Below are 24,854 nucleotides of genomic sequence, written 5' to 3'. Positions count from 1 at the left end.
AAAAAAATACAAACAGCAAAGTAGAATTAAAATAAAAACATCCATAATTCCATCATTCACAAGAACCACTGACATTTTCCCGCTGTATATATTCTTATGTAACTGTCAACTATAGAATTTAAGTAGATTTTAATGACTGTGGTTAAATGTGATGCCAAATGTAACTACTGTATTTGTAATTGGTAGACATAAATTATAGTAAACTTTGTGCAGGCAGAAAATTATTACATTATAGAGATATGTATTTTCAATATCTTCCTAAATTTTCCAATTACAGAAAAACAAGCAAAGAATAATTTATCTCAGTTGTATAAGCTCAAAAGTATATTGGCCATAAAAGAATCACAAATAATTCTTAATCTTTGTGTATGTACACACACACCTATATAAATATACACATACTAAAATTTTTTTTTTCTGGCTGTGTTAGGATTTATAGCTTTCTGAAGGTTTGATAACACTATAAATATTATTAGAACAGTTAAGAAAAAAATTATTTTTCATAGTCATTGAATTTTGCTAGAGTTACACTTATGCGTGATTGAACTACAAAGTTTTCCCTTGTTAAATATTTGCTTAAGACAGAATGTTCAAGATAAGCTAAACTCTTTACAGGAATCATATCGAGAAATTCTACCATTTGTGAAATAATAAAGAGAAGAGGAAAAAAACAGTGACAAACTAGCAGAATAATTTAGGGCAAAGATTCAGGTATTATATAAAATGTATGTAATGCCACAATACTGGCATTTCAATTGAGGTGACTTACACTAAAATCTTGTTCTTTTTAAACTATCACTGGACATAATAATTTATGCAACAAGAAGAGCAAAAGATAAAAAATATGCAGAAGTCCTTACAGGATATGGATCGAGTTTCAAAAATAAACTTTCTAGTGCTTCTTCTTATGTGAGAGGTTTATCCTCGTCATAAACTCTAGGAACCTATTTATATTGCTTAAGTGTGATTTATTCAAAATCATATTAATCTATATAAATAATACTTTTAATGTCAAAAACAATGCAGACTGGCAGTGGGTAAGAATAAGAATGTTCAATAAAACTGTATTTTGAAAGTCAAGAAAAGTATAAGCTAAGGCTAACCTAAAACTGTCTAGACAAATGAAGGGGAATAGATTCTAAAAAATGCCTTTGCATTTTCACTGTACATGAACATGTGTAACAAACATTGTGTTTGTATATTATATTGAAAAATAAATTGTCAGATATTTCTAAATTAGCAAATTAAAATTGTATATACTTCTTAAGTGTGAAATGGCTTATGTCCTTAAACAGAAAATGATTGGGCCAAAATATTCTCATCCTGTCCATCTAGAAATGAGAAATATAGTAAGTCAAATGAGATTAAAAAATAACTAAGGCCGGCCGGCAGGGCACGGTGACTCACGCCTGTAATCCCAGCACTCTGGGAGATAGAGGCGGGCGGATCACCTGAGGCCAGGAATTTGGGACCAGCCTGACAAACATGGTGAAACCCTGTCTCTACTAAAAATACAAAAAAATTAGCTGGACATGGTGGCGTGTGCCTGTAATCGAAGCTACTCGGGAGGCTGAGGCAGGAGAATCTCTTGAACCCGGGATGCAGAGGTTGCAGCGAGCCTAGATCGCGCCACTGCACTCCCAGCCTGGGCCACAGAGCCAGGCTACGTCTCAAAAATAAAGTAAAATAAAATAAAATAACTAGGGACTATTCTCCATAAAAGAGAGTATGTTACACACCCTTTTATTACAGAACATTTCATTTTTTTGATTGCTTGTGGAGAGAAAAGGTTTATGAGGTAATTACATATAATTTTAAACAGGATTCCTTTTAATTTTATATCTATATTTCTCTGTAAAAGTAGTTTCAGCAGATGACTGATTAAATCAATGTCATGATTTATATACATCCTTACTTCAGAGATTCAGCTAACCTTTGAATAAAACAAACTAGTACTACATTTCAAAAAAAAAATTCAAAATAGATAATGATGCTTAAAAAAGATTACACTTCAAATTTAGCACTGTTTTTACAGGGAAGGGAAGCATATTATGCCATAATGTCTATAAATATTTATTGAATAAATAAACATGGTTTACCTGATGTGTTTAAAATCTTGTAAGCTGATTAAATCACAAACATGTTGAAAAGGTCTTAAGAAAAACAAGATGAGGCTTTTAAGTAGTTATAAACTATGACAATAGAAAAAAACCTTTTCAGTATCTTTTTTAAGGGTTAAAAACCAAAAATTTAAAAAGAGTATCATTAAATCACTGTTTCGGCCTTAATATTTTGAAGAGTAATATATTAGGATATACTGTATCTATTAACAGCATTAAAGCACCTCACACTGAAAATTTCGCTTTGAAGGCTTAAAAGTGATTTTTAAAAACATCACAATAAATGACCATAATTTAAATTCTGACTAGGGGAACAAAAAACCTCAAAACCTAAACCCAACAAATCTGCATTTAATGCTTACAAGTGAAATGTACATTTCCAAAACAAGATACATAACCATCAAATTTAGCTGTCAAAATAAATTATTTATCACAGACAATAAGTAATGTGTCCTGAAGTCCCTTTTTCCTTGAAAGTCATAATACTTCTGGGATTATCTGGTAATACAGTCACTCAAAAACAGCTAAAGGAGTCGGTGCTTAGAGATTCTATGTCCAACTTTATCTGTACAGTTTTAAGGCATTCATAATGGTATGTTAAACAACGAATAATTTATAATAAAAATAGATACTCTCTTTTAAAAATATCTCAACTGAGAAAACCACAGAAGAGAATAAAGATCGTATTTACCACTGATGTACTCCTTAAGCTTCTATAGCGATGAAAAGACTTTTTTTTGGCTTACAACAGACTTTATGCCTTGAATACTTGGTGTTCTTATACAAATGTGGACCGGAGCTTAAATTCTGCCTAAAGTTACTGTGAAATTTACACATTCAAGTGTGCTGATTGTTATTAATAAAGGTAGAAAAAGTTAGTTAAAATATCTGGTATTATTATTATCAGTATTCATTGCAAATTATCTTATAGTATTCTCTACTGTAGTGTGAACTTCAGTCTTATGCCAAATAGCAACACAGATTACAGTATCATAGTTCCCATGATGATCAATGACTCAGCTAGTATTAGCCAGAGCAAAGGAGTTTGTTTATAATAAAAAAAGTAAGTAAGAAGCATAGCTTTATTTTAATATCAGTTATTAGAACTGAGCAATGGGCACCTTGTTATCCAGAGGCAGAACTGAAGTTTTCTTTCCTTAAATTACAGAAACAGTCAGGATGGGGGACAGCAGGTGGTGGCAATGGGTTGCTAGCTAGCTGGCTGGCTAAAATACATACCTGAGCTCTACTGGAGCTATGCAACCTTGCTGTGTATCCGTTATTTGTAAAGGCTGACTGAACAAAATTGCCTTCATCATGCAAGCACTGCTGTCTGCACTACAGTAATAAAGAAACACGCTGACAGATACAATGGCTTCAAGTGATAAGCAATCATCAGGAATTTGTAGTGAAATTGTTGGTTGACTGGAAATGTTCTCTATATCTCCAGATGGCATCTGTCCTTGAAGCAGCCATTCATTGCCTAAAAATTAAAAAGGAAATTATTAAGACTGTATAAGACAAGTAGAAAACTGGGACTATCTTATGAAGACTAGATAAACTCAATCAACAAATATTTATTAAAAATCTCTAACTGCCAGGCACTGTGGTCTGTGGGAAGGACATAAATATAAATAATATACACTGACCACTCATTAGAAGTTCCCAGTCTGATGATCATTATATCTAATTATTATAGTTCTTCCTTTGTTTGGATACGATAAATTACATATTTATTCCTGTTAAAATCAAGCTGAATGTAGAAAATATGGCTATAAAGCCTTAATCTCTAAAGTTAAAAACAAATCCTATTAAATTTTAGAAATAAACATACGACACATGATAAAATGGATCATTTTTACCAAATAGATAAAAGTCTTCGGGGATATAAAAACTACAAAATAAAATTTTATCTAGGGAATACAAATGTATGTGCAACTCTATAGTGACTTTCTGCTTAATAATGAATTATTAAATATCTAAAAATAATTTAAAAGTACACACACTTATTTATTTAGAAACAGGTACCACTGCATATCTATTCTCTGTGGGCTTAAGTAATGTGAAAACCAAGGGATTTTGTATATCTCATTTTAACACGTAAAACTCTTCCTAGAAATAAACAGATTATCTGTAACAAAAATAGAATAAACCACTAACAAATTTTAAGCCCTCAAGAATTAAAATCATCTTTAAATGTCTTTATTCATCTCGACCTTCTCTTAGAAGGAACACACGTGTCACAGTGGGGAAGCACAGACACATACAGACATTCAGCCTCAGAGGGTGGCAGCGTCAAGAGTCAGCATTTGGCAAATATATGAAATGCTTTCCCACCATGTAAATGGAGAACACTGAACATTTTCTAATCACTTATCAATTATTTGGGGCATCTGTACAAAAACTGGACCATCTACTGAGTGTGATGAAATGCTGTCTACTTTTTAGCTTTTCTGTCTCTTTCTTTTGTTCTCAGGATGAGTCAGCCAACTCAGGGTACCTGCCTTTATCAGTCCTCTTGATGTCTCTTTTAATTTATTGCTTTAGTTTACTGAAAAATCAAATTCGGCCAGGCGCGGTGGCTCAAGCCTGTAATCCCAGCACTTTGGGAGGCCGAGACGGGTGGATCACGAGGTCAGGAGATCGAGACCATCCTGGCTAATATGGTGAAACCCCGTCTCTACTAAAAAATACAAAAAACTAGCCGGGCGAGGTGGCGGGTGCCTGTAGTCCCAGCTACTCGGGAGGCTGAGGCAGGAGAATGGCGTAAACCCGGGAGTCAGAGCTTGCAGTGAGCTGAGATCCGGCCACTGCACTCCAGCCTAGGCGACAGAGCGAGACTCTGTCTCAAAAAAAAAAAAAAAAAAAACTTGCATATATTCTAACTTCTTTAAGATTATACAGACCAAAATTTGGCTAAAAATAAGTGTTTCTAAAAAACAAGCCAGAAGAGAAAATGTCCTTTAAATATAAGTGTACAAATGTACTCTATAATATTCAAAAACTTTAAATTATTAGGATTATTGCCTGAAAATTATCTGCTCCTATATAACAAAAATGGGGCCAATATCTTAGACAAATAATAAAGTCTCTATAGACTACTTTACTTGAATATTATCTGTATTTTATATCCCAATGACTCAATATTAATTAGTGTGTCTGACAATGCAGACAAATGTTAATTTGTCAATATCCTATTTTAAAAATTAATATACTGCTCCCACAGTGACACCATTTAATATACTACTCTTACAGTGACTGCTCTTACAGTTACACTGAGAAAAATTAAATTAATGATCTCCAACTGATGTAATACTTCCAGACTTAAACTGGCAGTCTAGGACTTGCTCCGAACCCACAGATAGCTATGGAGTGGCCAGGGTTTGAGTATTCTTCTGTCTCAAAGCAAGCTCCAAAGGTCCTACTACTACATGGTTAGCCTTCTCCCTTGTGGGGAGTGACAAGTAGTGGTTTCCCTACAGACTCAATCACCCTAGAATCAGCCTCCCAAACACTAACCAGCAGTTCCTCCCAGCTAGTCTACCAAGATATCATTATCCTCTTGGTTTAGACACTAAGTTGATATTATAATTGCGGGCCAGTAGCTGCTGCCCTGAGAAAGTCGAAGGTAAGAAGGCATGAATTACCCAGGATTTGGGTAATATACAAAAGTGTGTGAGAGGGTATGAAGGACGAGGAGTTGGGAAGGAAATGGAAAATTGAGTGAGAAAGTGTGAAAGAGCGTGGGAGACCAGGACAGAGGAACATCATTAGAGACAAGTTGTAATTTAGAAGTTCTGAACCACTAAAATTTCACTTTAAAATTTTTGTCCACCAGGTTACAGATGTTGGAAAGCACTACTGCAAGGCAAGCAGTATACTGATTCCTTACCATAGACAAATGAAGTAAGGAGTTAGCTCACACTGTGATTCACAAATAGAAGAAAAGGAGGAATGCGTAACAGTGACTGAAAGGAAGAGTTACAAAAAAAGATGTTAAATAAGGAGGCTCCACTTTATTTTTCTATTTCAGACTTTTTAAGATTCTTTTTGGAACAAGAATAGAATGAAGAATAGGATCAGAATAAGTGATGAGGTATAGGAAAGCCCATATTCCAAGCAATCATGCTAACAACTGACTCGTAACTTTTGGTGAGTTACACTATTCTTTAATAAAAGGGAGGAAAGACTCTTGAAGACTAAAGCAAATGGCCAATGTGGGGTCGGATCTGGATTCGTTTGTTCACATCATCTCCTTCAAATCTTGCCCATACAGAGTAAAAATATCTCCTAACAAATAAAAAATAACTAGATTAAACATCAAGAATGTACGATGTATTAGTATTTGCAAGCTTACACTTATACCTTCAGCTCTTAGAAACCAGCAACTGGGTACTCCTTCCGTTAGCTTTGATCCTGATGGGAGGTCCAATCTGAGTTGGAACTGAAGAGTCTGGCCAGCACACACAGCCACAGGGGAAAGCCTAATGCTTGGAGCAGATTTAGGTAGTTTGGGTAATGTCTTCTGTTTTTCTACCAGGAATGGGCCATCTACTACAGCATTTTCAGATCTGAAGATGGGGAGCTAGGAAGTAAGAAAATCTATTAAAACATAAGAACTTTATATTAATTATAGAATGAGAAAGCATATTTTTAGACTTTAGAAGAATAATGAAGTTCTATGTCAATGAAACTAATTGCTATTCTAGTTTGAATTAGAATGTGTTAGTTAGAGGCGCTCAAGATTTTTGTAGACACAGAAGTAGTTTATCTTAGCAACAACAACAAAACCCAACACTTATGAATGAGACAGAATAAAAGTAACTGTCCACTATATATAGATGGCAGGAGATTAGCAAAAGTTTATAAATTTAAACACAGTAGATACACATTTTCTTATAATTTTCATTGTCAACTATAAGAAGATGTTACTCATCTTATATCAGAGATCTATGTGAAGAGAAATGACACTTACATTGCAACAGTAATCTGTGTTTTTTATTTTAAAAATATACCATGTAAATTACCAGACTTTCAGAAAAAAACTGCTGCATTTTTTTCAGGTACATGTCATACAACAAGAATTAGTTTATAACAGATATTTCTCCTTGAAAATTCTATAAGAAACCATGTCCATATCTTTAAAAATTGGCTATAACTCATTTAAATAAGTTTTTTCCACATTCTTATTTTCAATGTCTTGAGAAATGTGGCTTCTAAAGCTTTTGTTAGATGATTATTTGGTAATGGATTCATCACAGGGAAACAAAGGCTACACGCTGATCTAAAGATCACTGAAAAAAACAAAAAGCTAAATAACCCAACCCACAGAGCAGGTGTATGTACTGTATGTCAGTGTGTCTGTACACTTAAAAACAGATCTGAGTCCTCTCCTTTTTTTTTTTTCTTGAAGGTTCATTAGATTCTCTCCAATTTCCAGTATTTTTTTCAAACTCTCAGCACAGATGGAACTTTTATTTTAAGAATAGAAGGATATCCTTAAAGCAGTCCTGCTGGTCTCTTTGTCAAAGAACACAACAGAAGCATCCACTTACTACTCTCCGGAGACAGCCTAACCGAAAATGCCTGTCAGTGCTGTGAGGATCTTAGTATCATTCTTAAAACCATATCCTTTAACTTATATTTTAAAATTACTTACCACAGATACCATTTTTGTTTCTAAATCCATTATTTTAATTTGATGATTATTGGTGTCTGCCACATACAATAATTGTCCATTCTCTCCAATACACAAGCCTCCTGGTTCATTAAAAGTTGACTCGGTAAAACTGGAACTGGTAACATTATTTGTGTCTCCAGTTCCTGCTAATGTTGTACAGTTTTTTGTTTTTGGATCCACAACTTTAATCTAAAAAACAAAGAACAAAAAAGATCAATCTCATTTTTGCAGTATTGCAGAATATAGTATCAAGCAAGCTAATTTCTGACTGCCATTAATATTCTCAATAAATCTCACAAAAGGAATAGTTATTTCCGTATTTTCTTGAAAAGCCAAACATTCAAATTACAGTCTAAGGGGAGATATTCTATTCTAAGAACTAAAAACTACGTAAAATCCCTAGCTCCATCTTGTCTTCTGGAAGCAATCTTTGATGAAATCATTTCTGGAATTAAAAAAAAATTTTTTTAATTGAATTGTGTTTCTTCACAATGGGACACACTTTCACAACTGAACTGACTTTGTCTTCCTGAGCATCCAGCATTGCCTGAGGATTTGCTACCTTTGTTAAACTTAATGATTGCCAGTTCTGTCTCAATTACATTAAATTTATGGTCTCACATCATGAAGTACTATATGAATATATATTATCCAGTGATTTTTTGTAAAAAGTAAAAGTGCAATAAAACTTAAAACAATTTAATAGACAAAAATGGAAATGCTGCTGAAAACAAAATTATTTACTAACAGGCATTGTAACTATGCAACAGCTCAAAAACGTTCATTTGTTAGTTGACATATTAATTTCCCTGCTACTTGCCTTCTCTTGATATACTGAATATGTTACTAAGCAGCTTTGATGCGTTACAATTCACAATTATTGGCTATTGCCATTGGAACTGGTTCAGTGCTTTCCCTAGTTCAGAATACCATCACAACCTCTTGGCAAAGAAAGGACCAAGAAAAGAGCAGAACAGGCTGGGTTATAGTTGTCAAATACTGTTACTCCTTTCTATATTTTAGAGTGGCAGCTGTAGGAGGCTCACAGATCTTTCAGCATTTTAAACGCCACACACAAAAAGCAAGATATTATATAATTCTATCACGACTCACCTTGTGATTGTAGGAGTCTGCCACATAAAGTAAATTCCTTTTTTTGTCCCATGTTACTCCAAGGGGGTGCTGAAGCTTTGCATTGATTCCTACTCCATCAACATCACCAAAAGCAAATAAATTCTTCAATTTTTTTAAAAAGAAAAGAAACAGCAGTTATTATAACTTGTACAGTGTTTTGCTAGGATATGAAGTGAAAATTCAAATAGCTATAAATGGTATTTAAGTTAAAAGGGAAAATGCTGATTTTCATATAAATAGGGTTGGATACTTCATTCAGATTAGAAAAAAATGACAGTATTTTCAACCTGTATTAATCTGTGGTGCTTAGTAGTTTTACTCACAATACTACATCTGATTAGGAATAGGTCAAATCCACTAGTCTGGTGCTGTTTCCACTCCACTCCCCAACATCTAATTTACATTTTTTTTCTTTTCTCCAATAATCAATGCTTCATCCTTTCTTTCTCCCGGAAACCTTAACATTTATACATAATAGAGTCAGTTCACTTTTCTTAGATGGAGTGTTCCTCATGTTGCTTTATAGTCACATTTCCTTTGGTTTGACTTTCATTTTGATTCGCAGATAGGCCAAGGATGATCTCTTTTAAATCTTATTAATTTTCTATAATTCACAAAATTGACAGCTTGCTCAGTGTCTGACTGCACTGTGCAAGAGTGACTGTCCTTACCATGGGGTCTCTTTCTCCTCCTACGAGGTGCTTCACTGCTCCATCTTTCAGAGAAATGGTTCTCACTGTACTGCTCTCACTATCTGCTACAAACAAGCAGCTCCAGGGATCTTCAGAGGCCAAGGAAAGGCCTGAAGGTTGGGCAAAACCTGCCTTGTGAGGATAGGCGTTGTTTCGATTCTCTTCATTTCCACTTCCAGCAAACCTAAGGCAGGTTCCTTTTGTTAACTCACTGAAAAAGACAAGTTCATAGGTGGAGTTAACATGTGGTATATTGTGTGCAATTTAGTTCTTAAATAAATGAATGTAAATAATCAAATCAATAGTGATAAGCCTCGTAAAAAATAAACTAGTGATCTTGGCCTACTTAAATTGTTCAAGTCAGCTTTCACTGTCATTTTTCCAACCATTAACTTATTTACTCACTGTGTAGGGAACTTCTTACTTTACTTTGACATACACAAAACTGAAATCACTTTCAAATGTTAAACAAGTAATCCCTGATAGAGTTAGAATTATAAGATAAAAATAATGATCAGATTATTGATGAGATAGGTTGGTTTTACTACCTTAAATTCTTAACTTCTTAGTTTCATGCAATATGAGGTTCTTGAAAGGGAACTAAAAAGACTATCTAGCTCTTGATAGTTAAAAGCTTCAATTTGCATTAAAAATGTTTTGTGATCTTGTATATAAATAGAGACTAGCAAAAGGAATTAAAGAATAGTTTTTGAAAGATAGCCAGGTCAGACATTACTATTATATGAAAAATGATATAATTGTACATAATTATCTTACAATTGCATGGGATAATTACGTACAATTATATCAATTGTACAAATCAATTTCTTATATACATTAGGGAAATTTCTATTTAAAGAACTATTGCAATGATTCCTTTTGTAATGCAGAGAAAGTTTTAGACCCTGGCTTTTAAGTTTATGCCAGAGAGATTGTAAGGAAGACATGGTAGTGTGTTGTGTTGAGGGAAGAGAAGCAGTTGACTCAGGACACAAAATGAGAGTCTGTGTAAATCATTTCTGAATATGCAAAAGCCTGAATTCACCATCACTTACTGGCTGATATGTTCCCGCAATAAGTTAGGTAAGGAGCAGGGGACAGAGGCAAAGGGATTTAGCATGCACAAAATATGGCCACTTATTCAAGAAATGTATAAACATAGCAAGTACCATGTATGTAATAACTAATATGCTAAACAAATTAATTGAAAGGAGTCTACAAGGAGTCTTAATACTTTAAAAAAGAGTTTTCTTAATTAAATAAAAAAAAGAGTAGGGAGAAACAATAACTCTTAAAATGCTAAGGGTCATTACTACTTGAAGATCGGTAGTAAAGATAATACATCCTTAAAACTAAAATACAGGTCAGTGTAGTCCTAGTGCCAATTTCCTATTATGAAGGAGAATGACAACTCTACTTATGAGGAAATTTAGGCAGCTCTGGACCATCTCTCTCTAAAACAGCCATCACCCAGAAGAGCATATTCTGGCAACTTCTGTTACTTCTGTTTGCTGTTTACAATTATGCCTCATGTAAAATCTTATTGGTAATCTCACTGTTCAGGCTACTATCATCTCCTGCCTCAATAACAGAAATAGGCTCCTCAGTGGTATCTCTTATCTCTGCCTCTAGTCTTGTTCCACTCTGAGTGCTGCTAGTGTTCTTTCAAAAACACAAATCTAATCGTGTCACTTCCCAGCTTAAACCTTTCTAGAAAGGCTTGTAGAATATCCAAATCCCTTAAAAGTACTCACAAGGCATGGTGTGATCTGGCTTCTACTGACATCACTAGTGCCAATTCTTGCCTGGAAAACTTCCCACTCTCCCTAACTCCTACTACTCTATCAGGTCTCTGTTTAGTTGCCTCTTCCAAGAAGCCCTCCTTGACAACCAAATCTTACTGACGTTGCGTCTTCCGCTTACTTATATAAGGAACAATTTCAATTTTTTTTTTTTTTTAAACAGAGTCTCGCTCTGTCGCCCTGGCTGGAGTGCAGTGGCACAATCTCTGCTCACTGCAACCTTCCGCCTCCTGGGTTCAAGCGATTCTCCTGCCACAGCCTCCTGAGTAGCTGGGATTACAGGCGCGCACCACCACGCCCAGCCAACTTTTTGTATTTTTAGTAGAGACGGGGTTTCACCATGTTGGTCAATCTGGTCTCGAACTACTGACCTTGTGATCTGCCCGCCTCGGCCTCCCAAAGTGCTGGGATTACAGGCGTGACCCACCGCGCCTGGCCGAACAATTTCAATTTGCAGTGATTCCTTTTGCACACACTAATTTTTAATTGTTTGCTGATCTGATTCTTCCTCTGTAAGTTCGCTGATGACAGCAACCACATCTTTTCATTTTATCCTTAACATAGTGAGCATATTATTTCATCCCTATTGCCTAGCATATAGTATGTTTCATAAATATTTACTAAACGATTAAATGTCGTAACACATTATATAAATGTGTCCAAAGCAACGCGCACAAACATAACACACTATTTGGAATATCTGCTATTTTGAATGATCTATATAAATCATGCTTTCTATTAATGGTAACTTGAGATGATCATCTTCCATGGCTATTTGACAGCCTTTCTGGTTAATGGCTTTTACTCATTTATTCTCAAACCCTTACTGAGCTCCTCTTAGGTACCAAATACTGTGCTAGGTACAAGGGACACAAAAATGAATGGGAGAGGATTCTTTCCTTTAAGAGACAGTTTAGTAGGAGGAAATGGCTAAAAATAGGAACAGTCAAAAGAGAGAAGAGAAAGAGGAAGGGGCAGCGGGTTGGGGCAGGAAAACTTAGTGCAGTGATGTAACTACATACCAGGTACGGTGAGGTCACAGAGAAGAGTATGGCCCGTTCTGCCTGGGGTAGTGGGGGAAGAGGAAAGGCTCTAAGGAAAAAATATGAGAAACTTGGCAGACACGACCCTTGCATCCTTATATCCTTGTGACAGCAAAGCCACCTATGTTTACTGTACATGTTAGGCACCACGCCAAGCTCTCCACATGTATTATTAATCCTCAAAGCAAGCCTATGAGGTAATATCAAGAAGGAAACTGAAGCTTCGGAAGTTCAAGTGGCTCTCCTAAACTCACACAGATAATAAATGGCAGAGCCAGGATTCAATCTCAGGCCTGACTACAAAAACTGAGTTATTAAGCACTCTGCTATGTGGTATTCAACTATTTGAATGAATGATTAGAAATAGTTCAACTATGTCTTAAAAGATAAGGGCCCACTGAATATTCTTAGTTCTCTTCCTAGACATTAAGGCGAATGATTCTTTGCAGGTTCCCTGAAGTGAAGTGTGGCCCTAAGACTTACTCTGGCTGATAAAATGAGAGTAGAAGTGATGTGTGTCAGAGTAGAAATTTTAAGAGTCAGTGAGTAACTTACCACCTCCTTCTCTCTCCCTGTGCCAGGATGACTGGCAAAGCTCCCCACAGCTCCAGGCTGTTTCGTCAGCCTGGGCAACAGAGTAGTGGTCCCAGTGAACCCATGCGAGTGAGCAAGAAACACACCTTGCTTTAAGCCACTGAGAATCTGCATTGTGTGCTATGGCAGTATAACCTAGCACATCCTGACTGGTACAGTGAGGATGGTGATTTTGAAAAAAGAAACTCTATGAACACCAAAATAGTACAGTCTACTCAAAGAGAGAGGCTGTCACTTACTTTTTCTTTGGCAGTTTGCCAGAGTCCAGTAGGAGTGCCCATATCTGATGAGTCCCTGCCATGGCTATCCACAAAATGTCACCTCTTTGGACCTCTGAACCTTTATAAGAATAAATCATTATAATTATATACATATCTGGTTAATACAAACACTCCAATGGTTTTAAAATGTTAAATTTATGGAGGATAACAACATGTTTATGAATCATCTGATAAATAAAAATATTTCCAATGTTTCAAGTTATCTTTGAAAATTTTGTTTTCTGGTGAAAGGTTTACTTTTTTAGACTTGTAATTTTACCCACAACAATTTCACAGGAATCCAAAGTATTCTCACTAGGAACACGTCCTCTGCATCTCTGCATCTGAACTCTGCCTCAGCAGTTTGTTAATTTTACAGTGAGCATTAACAACATTTTTAAACATTTGATTTCTTATTTTACATGACACAAACTATTAGAAGTGACACTGGCACACATATATTCTGGGGACTGTCTCTGCTTAATCACCTTAAAACTACATCAAAAGCTTTCCACAATTAATTTTTAGTATACCACAGTGTTTCAGCTATTCTAAAGCCACAACCTGGGACTACTAAAATGAACAGGAAACATAGGCTAATAAAATATTCCGTTATTTTAGATATACTGACATTCAAATAAAAGGCTCAAAGCATGTGATGCACTCAGAGTAATGCTTAGAGGCAACAACACTCAAATGTTAGCCATGATCATTTAGTGAATCTGGACCTTAATTTTACAGTATTTGTACTAGGAAAATATAAATACTTTTACAAACTGAACAGCCCTTCAATAGACACCATAGAGGGTAAAAAGTATAATACAACCTCTTCCGCTTAAGAAGTTTGTTAATTTTACAGTATTAACAATGAATGTATTACCAACAGATGATATTTGGTACCTAAGAAAGCATTCAGTTTAAAATTGCTTATTTCTGTTAAACCTACCATAAATCTAAGATAATAAATTTTTTAGTATTAAACAATAAAAATGAATGAGTTTTATGTTCATGCATAGTCATTGGTATTATCAACTATGGAAATGACCAAGTAAAACAAAAACTTTTAGGAGGTAATAGGAATAAAAACATGGAAAGCCCACGAAAATGAACAATCTTACTCATTCTAACTTAATTTGGAATGTTTTCCACTCACAATATTTCAAAGCCTTTACTGGTTCAAATATTGCTTTTTTCTTTTTTTTTGAGACAGAGTCTCACTCTGTCCCCCAGGCTGGAGTGCAGTGGCACGATCTTGGCTCACTGTAAGCTCCGCCTCCTGGGTTTATGCCATTTTCCTGCCTCAGCCTCCAGAGTAGCTGGGACTACAGGCGTCCGACACCACGCCTGGCTAATTTTTTGTATTTTTAGTAGAGATGGAGTTTCACCATGTTAGTCAGATGGTCTCAGTCTCCTGACCTCGTGATCTGCCCTCCTCGGCCCCACAAAGTGCTGGGATTACAGGCGTGAGCCAACGTGCCTGGCTGGTTCAAATACTTTTAAAATGCTACATGAAAAAATGTAAATGATTATGTTTTCAAGTCCTCTACCCAGTTCTCTCATTTCTCTGAATGAAATGTAATTACTCTTGTGGCAATGTGACAGACCACTAAAAGAAGAGGGCTCCTGAAAGCATTCCTTCACCAATTCCTTAGCTTTGGAACCAGGTGGGTCTGGATTTGAATTGTAGTAGCTACATCACTTTCTAATGTGTGTGCCTCAATTTCCTCATCTGTAAATTGAGCACACCATCACTCTCTACATAAGATTCCTGGAAGGAATAAAACAGTGTAAGCAAAGCACCTAACATGATGCCTGGCACCATGTTAGGTGCTAAACAATTTGCTGTCTTTCAACTTCTATGCCTAGTGTGCTCCCTCCTTTCCCAACCTAGAAAGCTTACATCCAGATATGAACATTCAGATCTCTGCTCAAGCTTCTTCCCTACTCCCTCGCCCCCACCCTACACACACCCATCATTCTTAGCTCCTTACCTTGCCTATTTTTCACTGTAGCGTTTATCACTATCTTACACGTTACATATTTATTAATTTACTGCCTTTCTCTTCTACTGAGCATAAGGTCTAAGAGACTAGCAGCTTTGTTTTATTCACAGTTTTATTAGCAACCCATAGAATAGTGCTTGGCACATGCCAAATACTCAGTAGGTATTTATTTGTTGAATGAGTAAACTTTCCCCTAGAAACAACAAAAAAGAAAAAAAGCCTTAAAACTATCCTAATGATGGCTGGTATTTCCTAATAGTACTACTGATTCATCTCTAATCCCAGAAGTCTGCTATACATGTAAACCTGTGCTATTATCCTCTCAAACAATGATGCTGAATGGGAGTGGCGGCCCACCCTAAAAAATGCTGTGGATATTTGATGGGTAATATATTATATGATAATATAGTCATGCCAGATCATTTACATGATGACTACACTATTTTATTATAAATTACCCTTATTTCTTCTCTATTTTTTATATATATATAAAAAATACATAGCACAGGTGGATTATATTACCTATGAATTTCACTTTAGGTATGGTAAAGGAGGCTTTTCTTAAAATGTATCATAGGAAGGGGATTTGGGATCTGATAGGGCTGAGAACTCCAAAGCCACCCATAACAATAAAGCCTTTCAATATCTCTAACAAGCTTCCATTCATGATAAAAACTCTTAGCAAACTAGGATCAGAAAGCAATTTATTTAATCTTATAAAGAACATTTTTAAGAGAGTCACAGCAAACATCCTACTTAAGAATAAAATACTACAAACATCCCCCGAGAATAAAAATGAGACAAAGATACCCACTATCAACACTTCTATTTAACACCTTATGGAGGTCCTAGTTTGTGCAATAAAGAAGGAAAAAGAAGCAAAGTACAAAAAGATTAGAAATAAAACTGTAGTTATTAGCAGATTGCATAATTATGTACACAGAAAATCTTTACAATTTTATAGAGGAATTTAGCAATGTTGTTGGGTATAGGGTCAATTAGCAAGGATAAATTCTTTTATCGGTTTACAGCAGCAAACAAATATAAAAGATGCCATTGAAAAACATCAAACACCTAAGGGTAAATCTAGCAAGATTTATAGCCTTCTACACTGAGAATCATTATTGAGGGAAATACAGACAGATATTTTTATACAACTTATCTTGATTGAAAAGTCAGCTCCAGCCAATGTTAGGACCTTTTGGGTAACATGACTGCAAGCAAGGTTGACCAAGTAAATGAAAATAAAAACATTCCGTCCTTTCAGCTTCTCAGGTCATAAGCTTTGGAGTCACCTTTAATTCCTCCTTTCTCTCACATGTCACGCATGATCCATCAGCAAATTATGTAGGCTCCTTATTCAAAATATATCCAAAATCTGACCACTTCTCACTACCCCCACCTTGACCTAAGCCACCATTAGGGATTACTGCAAGAATTCCTTCCGAACTGGTTAGTCATCCTGTTCCTTGAAAACTGCCTCTTTCTTTCTCTTTCACATCAATGTCCCACTCCAAGAAAATCTCAGAAGGGTGAGTTAGGCAAATTTAGCTCTAAGCTTTAGGAACAAAAACATTTGCTTTTCTTAGCTTGCTTTTAGAGCCTCTGTCTTGGCAAAGGAGAGCTATGTTGGTGCAGAGCTGAGTGAAAGATCAAATTTAACTCCATTATCTAGTTCTCCAAACAGGTCGGTCTAGCTCAGCTGGGGCTTACTGTAATAAGGCAAAAGCTTTCCAGTGATAGATAAAGTATGGGCATTGGTTTAGTTTTGGTCTCTGTGTATTTATTTCCTTCAGATGCCCGAGGAATGAGAAAAAGTAGAGAAGCAGTGGCAGTGTCAGGTCAGGGTTCAGGTGTTTGGAATTCTACATATCAACTTATGAGGATAATGACTATCATCACCCAGGTCACTTTCTGTGTTGATGGTACCGAGCTAATCATTTTACATGGATTATTTCCTTCAATTTAACAATCTTAAGAAGTCTTATTATCATCATCTTCATTTTATAAAAAGCCAGCTTCAAAGAGGCTAAATAATTTGCTGAAATTCACCCAGCTAAACTTGGAAAATGAATTCATTAGTGAATCTGACTCTAGATTATGAGTGTTCTGATGAGAATGAAGGAACTATGGAAGCGAGCTTGTGCTCTTTGGTTCAGTTCTCTGCTTGCCCCCTTTTCGCCCTCCCTTCTGCCTCTGACCCATGGACTTAGCTCTGGTAACAAGCACCCAAGTGCATTTCTGTCTGTGATCAGAAACAGGGATCTGATTAAATGTACCCATAGCCTTCTACTCCGGGATGCATAGTGAGGTTTACCCCTCTGCCTTTCTCTCCCTGTACCCCTGGGAATGGTCTATGGTTGGATAATGTGTTTAAAGTTTATTTTCTAGTCCCTTGCCTTCCCATTTTTGGTTTGGTTCAGACCATCAGCATCTGTTTGTGACACTTTATGACAAAATTCTTATCTTACAGAAAACAGTGACAACAGCAAACAAACACGAATATTATATTACGCTTTCTATGCACTAGACACTGTTCTAAGTGCTTTACATATATTAATTCTTATCCTCATGATAAGACTTTCAGGTAGGTACTATTTGTATCGTCAATTTAGATAGGGAAGTTGAGGTATAAAGAGGCTATGAAACTTGTCCAAAGTCACACAACTACTAAGATGTGGACCTGCAAACCTAGCTGGTCTGGCTCCAGAGTCCCTGCTCACAGCCACCGTGCTAGAACTGAAGAGTTTGTTTTTGTAAACAAAAAAAGTTAAAAAAAAAAAAAAGTGGGCTGGCATTTATGTCTATCAAAGTAACAAGAGTCATATTAACAATTTACAACTGTTCATCCTGGAGTGTGGACTCCAAAGCACATAGTTCCATCACTGAGTACGGGTATTAGTTTTGTTCCCTCTAACAAGAATGTGGTAATCATGAACATTTCCATTTTAAATTAAGAGTATACTTAGACCTACACAACAAACCTGCACACATACCCCCAAATCTAAAATAGAAGGTAAAATTACAAAAAAGAGTGCACTTAATATTACTAACTTTCAACAGTCACAAATTAAAACTTTTTTAAAAGGACAATAACAGAGGCTGAAAAGGTTTTAAGAATATTTTTAAAGGCAAAACTCACTCATAATTATCAGTAGAGATCAGAGAAATATTATTAGAAAACAGAAATAAAATCAACAAAAGAAATATGAACATGAAAATTACCTGAAATCCAGCTTTTAAAAAATTCTGTCATTTTAAGCACCTATGACTAGAATCCTCCTAAGAGCATCTGTGAAATTCTCCATCAGTGCTTCTACACAGATTTGCTTCTACAAAGTCTCTAAACCTCTTATGAATCAAAGTCTTAAGCCACTAGGGAAAGGCAGCAAAGCTGGTCATTTTACAGAGAGCACAGGAAAACACCATTTACAGCTGTGGGAAAAGGAGACGAAAAAATGCTCTACTGCCACCAAGCAGAGTTCTCATTCTGCTAGGGCAGAAGCAGGAGGCTCCCCAAACCAATCGCAGACACCAGATAGAGTTTAGCTGCCAGAAAGAGGAATAGCAACAATGAAAAAGCTCCCTGCATCCTTTCCTCAAGGCCTAGGCACTCAGGGCCTTCCCAAGACTGAGGCTGAACAACAGAGAACACCCCTATCCACAACACAAGCCTGGGGCAGAATAACAACCAGTAGCAGTCTATCCCTGGGACAGCTGCAAGAATGGAGAGAGGGAACCACCACGTGGCTTCGTTGTACAGGGATGACTGAAAGCTGAGAAACACTGAGAAAACCCTCCATCTAATCTAGGCCCATGTACTGAAGCAAAATCAGAAGGCAACAGCTGCCCAACTAGAGGAATTTTTAAAATATGGTACACTGACATAGCAATAATAAAACCAAGGCCCAGCTCAGCTCCTGACCAAATTGACTCAATCTTTCATAAGTACTATTTATCTCAGCCTCTACTGTTTTATACAAGATGACTGACATATAATAATGAGAAGACACACATAAAAGCAAAAAAATTATCCACTTCCAAGTAACAAAGGAATGATCAGAAACAGACTTGAGGATAGTCCCCAAATTTGGAACTATCTAATACAGACTTTGAAATAACTATGCATAGAATGTTAAAGAACCTAGAGAAAAAGGTGGCCAACACACCTAAATAGATAAGGAATTTCAGCAGAGATGAATCTGTAAGAAATGCAAATGTTATATTAAAAAGGCATAATATTAGAGATGAAAAATTCCTTCTACAAATGATATGGTTTGGCCATGTCCCCACCCAAATCTCATCTCCAATTGTAATCTGAATCGTAATCCCCACATGTCGAGGGAGCGACCTGGTGGAAACTGATTGAATCACGGGGTTAGTTTCCCTCATGCTGTTCTCATGAGAGTGAATGAGTTCTTACGAGATCTGCTTGCTTGGTAAGTGTATGGCACTTCCCCTTTGGTACTCTCTCGGCTGCCTGCTAAGTAAGATGTGCCTTGTTTCCTCCTCACCTTCTGCCATGATTTTAAGTTTCCTGAGGCCTCCCCAGCCATGCGGAACTGTGAGTTAATTAAACCTCCTTTCTTTATAAACTATAGTCTCTACAGCAGTATGAGAATGGACTAATACAACAGGCTCATCAGTTGACTAGACACAGCTGAAGAAAGAATTAGTGACTCTGAAGATAAATTGGTAGAAATTACCAATACAAAAAGAAAAAAAAGAAGAGTGAATAAAAAGAACGCCATATGCAAGAGTTATTGAATATAATATTAAGAGGAAATCTAACATATGAGTAACTGAAGTCCCAGAAAGAGAAAGGAAGGGGCAGAAAAAAATATCTGAAGTGAGAATTTCTTGAAAATAATGAACATCAAACCACAGACTCAAGAACTCCAAGCAGGATAATTCTTAGATATATCAAACTGCTGAAAACCAAAGATTAAATCTTAAAAGCAACCAGAGAAAAAAAATACACTTTACATATAAAGAAAAGAGATAATATTAAAACAGATGTCTTGTGGAAAACTATGTAAGTCAAAAGACAATGGAGTTTTATCTTTAAAATATTAAAAGAAAAAAATGTTAATCTAGATTCACATATGGAGTAAAAATAACTTTCAAAAATGAAAGCTAGATACTTTTTCAGACCAGAATAAAGGCAAGAGAAGTCACTGCCAGCAGACCTGTGTCATAAGAAGTTCTTCAGACAGAAGCAATGACTCCCAACAGACATTTGGGACTTTAGGAAAACAGCCACTGTGGAAAACAGTCTGGCAGTTTCTTGTACACATTCACTTACCATATGACCCAGTAAGCTCATTCCTAGGCATTTGCCCAAGAGAAGTGAATGCACATTACCACAAAACAAGAACTGTGCACATATGTTTATGGAGGTTTTTTATAGCCACTGAAAACTAGAAATACCTTCAAATGTCTATCAACTGGTGAATGAATAAACAAACTGTGGTAGAGCCATACAATGAACTACTACTCAGTGAAAAAAGAGAACAAATTACTGATACATGGAACCACAGGGATGAATCTCAAAAGCATTATGCTAAATGGAAGAAGCCAGACATGAAAGATGACAGAGAATAGGAAAGAGATCACTGCTGCCAGTTGTTGGGGTCAGTGTGGTGATGGTGGGGGGAGACTCAACAACAGGCTATGAAATAACTTTCTGGGATGAAAATATTCTGTATCTTGACTGTGGTAAAAGTTACAAGACTGCACATATTTGTCAAATTTCACAGAATTATATATCTAATAAGGGTAAATTTTACTTTATATAAATTATACCTAATTAACCTAAAAAAACTTAATACCAAGTCAATGTGATAAGGCAGTGTAAGAATCTTCTCTCAAATTTTAGACATAAAGATATAACTTCTTAACAAAACAAAAATGTATTAGTCATACCGCATCAAATTTATTCCTTCAAAACTTCCTGTGTCATCTGATTTTTTTAAAGCAAAAATATTTTTTTCTTGGTATTTTATATCATATTAATAATGGGAGTCAGAGAAGCATATTATTGAAGCACATAAATACCAACACTGTAGATTATCAGACTAGCATACTAAATAGTTGGATTTCAACCATTAAAGGTTGTAGAAGAATGGCTAAATTTCTATCTAGGGAAATTGTTGATTAAAGGGCCAAGAAAGGTTAATGGGATTCTGGTACATTATCCTTTCTATAAATGACTCAAAATCAGGTAAAGTCTTAAAGTACTTAGATACTGATAGGGGTTTTGGCTGGGCGCAGTGGCTCACACCTGTAATCCCAGCACTTTGGGAGGCCAAGGTGGGCGGATCACTCAAGGTCAGCAGTTAGAGACCAGCCTGGCCAACATGGTGAAACCCCATCTCTACTAAAAATACAAACATCAGCTAGGCATGGTGGTGCACACCTGTAATCTCAGCTACTCGGGAGGCTGAGGCAGGAGCATCGCTTGAACCCGGGAGGGAGAGGTTGCAGTGAGCTGAGATCACGCCACTGCACTCCAGCCTAGGTGATAGGGTGAGACTCAGTCTCAAAAAAAAAAAAAAAAAAAAAAAGAGAGATGCTGATAGAGGTTTCAACCTTAGTGTCTTTCAGGTTGCTGTCTGGTATGAATGGAGTCAACAGAGACCTGATACACATTTTAGAAACATTACAACGTACCTGCTGAAAAAAATGAACTTACTGTAGTAATTATTTTTGGTGCATGATGTTCTGACCATATTAAGAATGACAATTAAAAAATGAACACAGATAAAACGTAATTTTGTAAAAGTCACTTTATACTAATTATTTTATGACTGTACAGTATAGTTAGGTTAAATATTCAGATACTATTTAAAATACATAAACACATGCATTTACATATTACATGTAGATTTAAAATAATGAGATATTTCTAGTCTCTTTGCTACATCTCTTTTTTCAAATTTTTAATTGACCAATAATAATTGTGTACATTCGTGGGGTACGTCATGTTTTGATCTATGTGTACACTGTAGAAAGATTCACTCAAGCTAAATAACATATCTATGACCTTACCAACATTTTTTTCTCTGGTGCAAATGTTAAATATTCTTTTAGCAGCTGTGAAATAATAACTACAGGTCAGTCACCATGTAGTGCACAATTATCTCTAAAACTTATTCCTCCAACTGAAACTTTGTACCCTTTGATCAACCTCTTCTCTTTCCCCATACCTTTCCCTTATTCCTAGCCTCTAGCAACCCCTTTTCTACATTCATTTTCTGAGATTTTCTTACAATTTTTTTAAATTTATTTTTTATTTTAAAATTTCTTTTGTAGAAATAGTGTCTCGCTATGTTGACCAAACTGATCTCAAACTCCTGGCCTTAAGAATTCCTCTCACCTTAGCTTCCCAAAGTGCTGAGATTACAGGCATGAGTCATCATGCCCAGCCTAAGACTGATGTTTTCAGATTCCACAAGTAAGATCATACAGTATCTGTCTGTGTTTGGCTTATTTCACTTAGCATAATGTCCTCTGCTTCCATCCATGTTGCCATGAATGACAGTATTTAAAGCTGTATAGTACTCCAGTGTGTAGATACACATTTTCTTTTCGTTGTTTTAGACACGGAGTCGTCCTCTGTTGCCCAGGCTGGAGTGCAGTGGCGTGATCTTGGCTCACTGCAACCTCTGCCTCCCAGGTTCAACTGATTCTCCCACCTCAACCTCCCAAGTGGCTAGGATTACAGGCACCTACTATCATGCCCGACTAATTTTTGTATTCTTGTAGAGACGGGGCTTCACCATGTTGGCCAGGCTGGTCTTGAACTCCTGACTTCAGGTGATCTGCCCACCTCGGCCTCCCAAAGTGCTGAAATTACAGGCATGAGCCACCAGGCCCAGCCTTAGATATACATTTTCTTTATCCATTCATCCACTGATGGACACTTGGGTTGCCTCCATATCTTAGCAATTGTGAATAATGCTGAAATAAATATAGGAGTGCAAATATCTCTATGACATAGCAATTTTAATGCCTTTGTTAAGTTGGACTGCTGGATCACATAAATATTCTATTTTTAGTTTTTTGAGGCACCTCCATACTATTTTCCAAAAGGTCTGTATTAATTTACAATCCCAACAGTGTACAAACGTTCTCTTTTTTCCACATCCTCATCAACATTTATCATTTGTCTTTTTGATAAAGTCATTCTAAGAGGTGTAAGGTAATACCGCATATTGCTTTCGTTCTCATTTCCTTGATGATTAGAGATGATCAATATTCTCATATATCTGCTTGCCATTCATATCTCTTTTGAGAAATGTTTGTTGATACCCTTTCCCTATATTTTAGTCAGGTTGTTTTCTTGATATTGAGTTGTTTGAGTTCCTTACATATTTTGGATATTAGCCCCTTATCGGTTACATGGTTTGCAGATATTTTCTCCCAACCCATAGGTTGTCTCTTAATTCTGTTAATTGTTTTCTTTGCTGTATAGAGCGTTTTAGTTTGATGCAATCCCATTGGTCTATTTTTGCTTCTGTTGCCTGTGTTTTTGGAGTCCTATCCAAAAAATCATTCATTGCCCAGATCAATGTTGTAGAGTAGAGCTTTTCCTGTTTTCTTCTTGTGACTTTACCATTTCAGGACTTATAAGTCTTTAATCTATTTTGAATTGGTTTTTGTATATGATAGGGTCCAATTTCATTCTTCTGCATGTGGCTATCCAATTTTCCCAACACCATTTGTAGGAGGAATCGTCCTTTCCACATTGTGTGTTCTTGGCACTTGTGTTGAAAATCATTTAACTGTGAATACTTGGGTTTATTTCTGGGTTTTCTATCCTGTTATATTGGTTGATATGTGTGTTTTTATAACAGTACCATGCTATTTTGATTACAACAGCTTCATAGTTTGAAATCAGGAAGTGTGATGCCTCCAGCTTTGTTCTTTCTGCTCAATAATACTTTGGCTATTCAGGATCTCTTCTAGTTCCATATATATTTTAAGATAGTTTTTTTCTATTTCTAAGAAAAACGACAACACAGTTTTGATAGAAATTACACTGAATCTGTAGAATGCTTTGGGTAGTATGAACATTTTAACAATATTAATTCTTCCAATCCATGAACATGGGATATCTCTCCATTTATTTGTCTTCTTCAAATTATTTCATCAATGTTTTATAGTTTTCTGTGTACAGATCTTTCCACCTCCTTGGTTAAATTAACTCTTAACTATTTTATTTTTTAAATGCTACTGTCAATGAAATTGTTTTCATAATTTCCTTTTTGGATAGTCCACTCACTGTTAATATATAGAAACACTATTAATTTTTGTATGTTGATTTTCTTATCTTTAACTTTACAAAATTTATCAGCTCTAATAGTCTTTTGGTGTAGTCATAAGGATTTTCTACATATAAGATCATGTCCATCAGCAAACAGAGACAATTTCACTTTTCTTTTCCCATATGGATGCCTTTTATTTCTTTTTCTTACCTAATTGCTCCTCCTCCCATAAGGAACCACTAGCATAAAAATGTACA

At 35.9% G+C, this 24,854-nt stretch overlaps 1 protein-coding gene across 10 annotated transcripts in view; it reads right to left on the bottom strand.

Annotated features, from left to right (window-relative positions):
* Window positions 1–2,451: 2,451 nt before the first annotated feature.
* The window catches only part of NHLRC2 (NHL repeat containing 2), a 53,464-nt gene continuing 31,061 nt past the window's right edge, over window positions 2,452–24,854 (bottom strand). For 9 of the 10 annotated variants that reach the window (XM_077947551.1, XM_077947554.1, XM_077947550.1 and 6 more), the window contains 6 exons: window positions 13,305–13,404; window positions 9,606–9,837; window positions 8,914–9,036; window positions 7,780–7,989; window positions 6,486–6,705; window positions 2,452–3,603 (listed from right to left, as the gene is read on the bottom strand). In XM_077947551.1, the coding sequence (XP_077803677.1) occupies window positions 3,347–3,603; window positions 6,486–6,705; window positions 7,780–7,989; window positions 8,914–9,036; window positions 9,606–9,837; window positions 13,305–13,404 (1,142 nt within the window). In that variant the 3' untranslated portion in view covers window positions 2,452–3,346. Of the gene's footprint in view, window positions 3,604–6,477; window positions 6,706–7,779; window positions 7,990–8,913; window positions 9,037–9,605; window positions 9,838–13,304; window positions 13,405–24,854 lie in introns of all 10 variants that reach the window. The other variant, XM_015148221.3, reaches the window with a different exon arrangement.

This window comes from Macaca mulatta, chromosome 9 (genome assembly GCF_049350105.2).
Source record: "Macaca mulatta isolate MMU2019108-1 chromosome 9, T2T-MMU8v2.0, whole genome shotgun sequence".
Taxonomy (NCBI): domain Eukaryota; kingdom Metazoa; phylum Chordata; class Mammalia; order Primates; family Cercopithecidae; genus Macaca; species Macaca mulatta.
The sequence above is the reverse complement of the archived record's forward strand: the minus strand, read 5'-3'. Positions and strand labels throughout refer to the sequence as shown.